A 4,274-nucleotide genomic window follows, 5' to 3' on the forward strand; every position below is an offset into this window, starting at 1 on the left:
AGTGTTGAGATAGCATTGCCATGTTCGTCAGACTGAAAGTGACTTTGAATCTTTTCTATTAATGTTCTGATATAAAAGAGTGATGTCTCAAATATAGTGCTAATGCATAAAAAAGCAGAACCTCACAAATAGCTTCCTGTAATACACAGAAAAAAATTGACCAGTTTTGAATTTATAACACAGGGTAAGGTAAAAAGAAATTTAATGAAGCTTATTACTGTTGAACATGCAAGTGACAAATAAATATTAAAAATCCATTCAGTTGGGCGTGGACAGAGAGAGGGAGTGGTGCGCATCCGCGGAAGCAGGCGGACTGCAACGTTTCCGCTTCCTCGGTCTCGCGGGAAGCTCCGTTGCGCGGCCCCCACTGGTGACAGAGCTCAGGCTTCCGGGCAGAGGCGCGGCACGGGCGCGGCCGTCACGTGACAGCACCGCCCCGGGAGGTTGTGGGTGTGCCGCGGCGCCATTTGCTCTGCCAAACCGACAAAAGAGAGATCATGGCCAATGACACCAAGCCCGATGCGAAGACCCTGCAGGTGCTGCGGGACACCGCCAACCGCCTGCGGATCCGTTCCCTCAGGGCCACGTGTGCCTCTGGTTCTGGCCACCCCACGTCGTGCTGCAGTGCGGCGGAGATCGTGTCTGTCCTCTTCTTCCACACGATGAGGTATAAACAGACAGACCCAGAACACCCGGACAACGACCGGTTCATCCTGTCCAAGGGACATGCTGCTCCCATCCTCTATGCTGCTTGGGTGGAGGTGGGTGGCATCAGTGAATCTGACTTGCTGAGTCTGAGGAAACTTCACAGCGACGTGGAGGGACAGCCTACCCCCCGACTGCCGTTTGTTGACGTGGCAACAGGGTCCCTAGGGCAGGGAGTCAGTGCTGCATGTGGAATGGCTTATACTGGCAAGTACCTTGACAAGGCCAGCTACCGGGTATTCTGCCTTATGGGAGATGGCGAAGCCTCAGAAGGCTCTGTGTGGGAGGCTTTTGCCTTTGCCTCCCACTACAACTTGGACAATCTCGTGGTGGTCTTCAACGTGAACCGCTTGGGACAAAGTGGCCCTGCACCCCTTGAGCACTGCACAGACATCTATCAGAATCACTGTGAAGCCTTTGGATGGAATACTTACTTAGTGGATGGCCATGATGTGGAGGCCTTATGCCAAGCATTTGGGCAAGCAAGTCAAGTGAAGAACAAACCTACTGCTATAGTTGCCAAGACCTTCAAAGGTCGGAGTATTCCAAATATTGAGGATGCAGAAAATTGGCATGGAAAGCCAGTGCCAAAAGAAAGAGCAGATGCAATTGTCAAATTAATTGAGAGTCAGATACAGACCAATGAGAATCTCATACCAAAATCCCCTGTGGAAGACTCACCTCAAATCAGCATCACAGATATAAAAATGACCACCCCACCTGCTTACAAAGTTGGTGACAAGATAGCTACTCAGGGAACATATGGTTTGGCTCTGGCTAAACTGGGCCATGCAAACGATAGAGTTATTGTTCTGAGTGGTGACACAGTGAACTCCACCTTTTCTCAGATATTCAAGAAACAACACCCTGAGCGTTTCATAGAGTTTGTTATTGCAGAGCAAAACATGGTAAGTGTGGCACTAGGCTGTGCCACACGTGGTCGAACCATTGTTTTTGCTAGTACGTTTGCTGCCTTTTTTATTAGAGCATTTGATCAGCTCCGAATGGGAGCCATTTCTCAAGCCAATATCAACCTTATTGGTTCCCACTGTGGGATATCCACTGGAGAAGACGGACCCTCCCAGATGGCCCTGGAGGATCTAGCCATGTTCCGAAGCATTCCCAATTGCACTGTTTTCTATCCAAGTGATGCCATCTCGACAGAGCATGCTGTTTATCTAGCTGCCAATACCAAGGGAATGTGCTTCATTCGAACCAGCCAACCAGAAACTGCAGTTATTTATACCCCACAAGAAACTTTTGAGATTGGCCGGGCCAAGGTGGTCCGCCACAGTGTCGATGATAAAATCACAGTTATTGGAGCTGGAGTTACTCTCCACGAAGCCTTAGCAGCTGCTGACCATCTTTCTCAACAAGGTATTTCTGTCCGTGTCATCGACCCATTTACGATTAAACCCCTAGATGCCGCCACCATCATCTCCAATGCAAAAGCCACAGGCGGCCGAGTTATCACAGTGGAGGATCACTACAGGGAAGGTGGCATTGGAGAAGCTGTTTGTGCAGCTGTCTCCAGGGAGCCTGATATCCTTGTTCATCAGCTGGCAGTGTCAGGAATGCCTCGAAGTGGGCAAATGAATGAATTCCTGGATATGTCTGGAATTAGTACCAGACACATTATGGCAGCTGTGACACTTACTTTAATGAAGTAAACTTCTAAAAAGTTAAGTCTATTGCCTTTGGTCCAAAAGCACTGGTATCTTTATATTAAATTCATGCTTATTGTTACAAAGTCATTATTTATACCTACACAGTTGTATTCTTTTAAAGCAAAGCCATTTAACACCTTTCTTCATTCCTGATTTGGAAATTAAAGTTAATCCTTCTGTTAATCTATGTATAAATGTCACTCTAACTCATTAATGTGGATTTTAAAATTGTAAGCAACAGAATAGGCAATAAAACAGCTACCTAATACAAATATTTCTGGTAAGACTACAAATATCTGACTAAGTTTGGGGATTAAGACAGCGGTAACTATATCTTAAATGAATGATTTCCTTTAAGTTAAAAAATTGAAATTTAATCGTAGACTTCAATAGTCCAAATTTTGAAGGATGTTTGAGCTTTCGTATAATGCCATCCTGTACCTGCTGTTTTACAAATAATGTTTGTCTGCAGTTGCCTTGAAAATTCCTCCAAAGTTTGCCTTCATCTCCCCTCTACAGTTTAGAGGTGATGGTGCAGTAGTGAAAGCTCTTACAAAGTACCACATTGCTTGTGGTGTTTTGTGAAGAGATAAAACTATATCTGGTTCTAATTTGCACACTACACACATAGTTTTGTGAAGCTTCAGAAATGGTTCTTTTATCTTTGTGGCCAAAACAGATTGTTAATGTGGTTATATTCATCTGCTAATGATACTAAAGTCAGTGTAATAAAGCACTTAAAAATCAGCTGCTTTAGTCTGTGCTCTGTATGTGAGATTCGATTTCTCCCTAATGAAATCCTAAATAAAGAGGAACTTGTGTCTAAATCAGAAGCAGAGAGAGCCATGTCCCTCAAAAGCAAACCTGGAAATAGGTGGAAGCTGGAGATAAGTTACTAGAGAAGATTGTGTGATCTTCTCAACGCCATCCCTTGAGCAGATTCTCGACTTTTCGCTGTGAGTGTGTAAATGTATGCTTGGAGTACAAGAAAGTACCAGCCAGGCAAATCACAGATGGACCCAAGGTTCCAAGCTAAATTAAAATTACTGTGTCTATGTCAGGTAATTATTTCCTTATTTTTATTACCCTCATTAAGTTCTTTGGAGGTATAACCAATTTGTCTCAGAAATCATTGTCTTAGGAGGCGTGATAGAGCCAAAAAAATATTAATATCAACCTGCAAATTAGAGAAACCAGGCTCTACTCATCTGCTATTATCTGTTTTCTCTAAGCTGATTTCCATTTTTGTAAAATTTTTATGAAATTGCTCTGTTTCTCATAAGATTTAAAAATTACTTTGTAGAAATAAGTTGATATAAAATCATTGTAGAAATTTAGAAAATGCAAATAAGCAAAATATGTTTACCCCACTTTTCACACACAAAAATCCATTCAATTACTAGCATGTGTTCTGTACATGCTGTGAAAGTGTGCATGCAAAATGGTCTGTTTCCAACTAAACATGTGTAAGCACAGCTTTAATAATGACCATAGATCAGGTTTTTTAATGTCTAATGGAATCTCGGACACCACCAGAAATTGTATATTTTTTTGTAGCAGGGTGAGGAAGCCCTTAGGAATCTCTCCTGTAAAGGCTCTGTTCCACAAGTTATCAACCAGAGGCTATGAGCTCCAGAAAGAAGAAATGGCAGGTGAGAATTATGTCTGCAATTCTTCAAGTAAGACAGAATCATATCCAGTTTTGTTATATTGAACGTTCTCTAGCTTTGAATCTGTCCTGAGATCTTTTAAGTGTTCATAGGAATCTTAGGAGAGAATCATCCTGACGGATGCTAACCCTTGACTGCTAAAGCTTGTGAAGATGTAGTTTTGATGAACATGATGGCTGGTTTAATTGTGGCCTTCTATCGTTTTTCTGTGGAGGTCTATTAGATTATCGAT

General features: G+C 42.9%; 1 protein-coding gene across 1 annotated transcript; it reads left to right on the plus strand.

Moving 5' to 3' along the window:
* The first annotated feature begins 474 nt into the window (after positions 1 to 474).
* TKTL2 (transketolase like 2) lies at positions 475 to 3,120 on the plus strand. Its single transcript, XM_012472892.2, has one exon. It carries the CDS (start codon positions 498 to 500, stop codon positions 2,373 to 2,375), a length of 1,878 nt encoding a protein of 625 aa, XP_012328315.2. The 5' UTR covers positions 475 to 497; the 3' UTR covers positions 2,376 to 3,120.
* The last annotated feature ends 1,154 nt before the right edge of the window (positions 3,121 to 4,274 follow it).

This window comes from Aotus nancymaae, unplaced genomic scaffold, assembly GCF_030222135.1.
Source record: "Aotus nancymaae isolate 86718 unplaced genomic scaffold, 86718_ANA_hifiasm-v0.15.2.pri h1tg000033l, whole genome shotgun sequence".
Lineage (NCBI taxonomy): Eukaryota > Metazoa > Chordata > Mammalia > Primates > Aotidae > Aotus > Aotus nancymaae.

Coding starts and splice junctions, on each gene's coding strand:
- TKTL2 (XM_012472892.2), top strand. CDS start 498: ATGGCCAATGACACCAAGCCCGATGCGAAGACCCTGCAGGTGCTGCGG.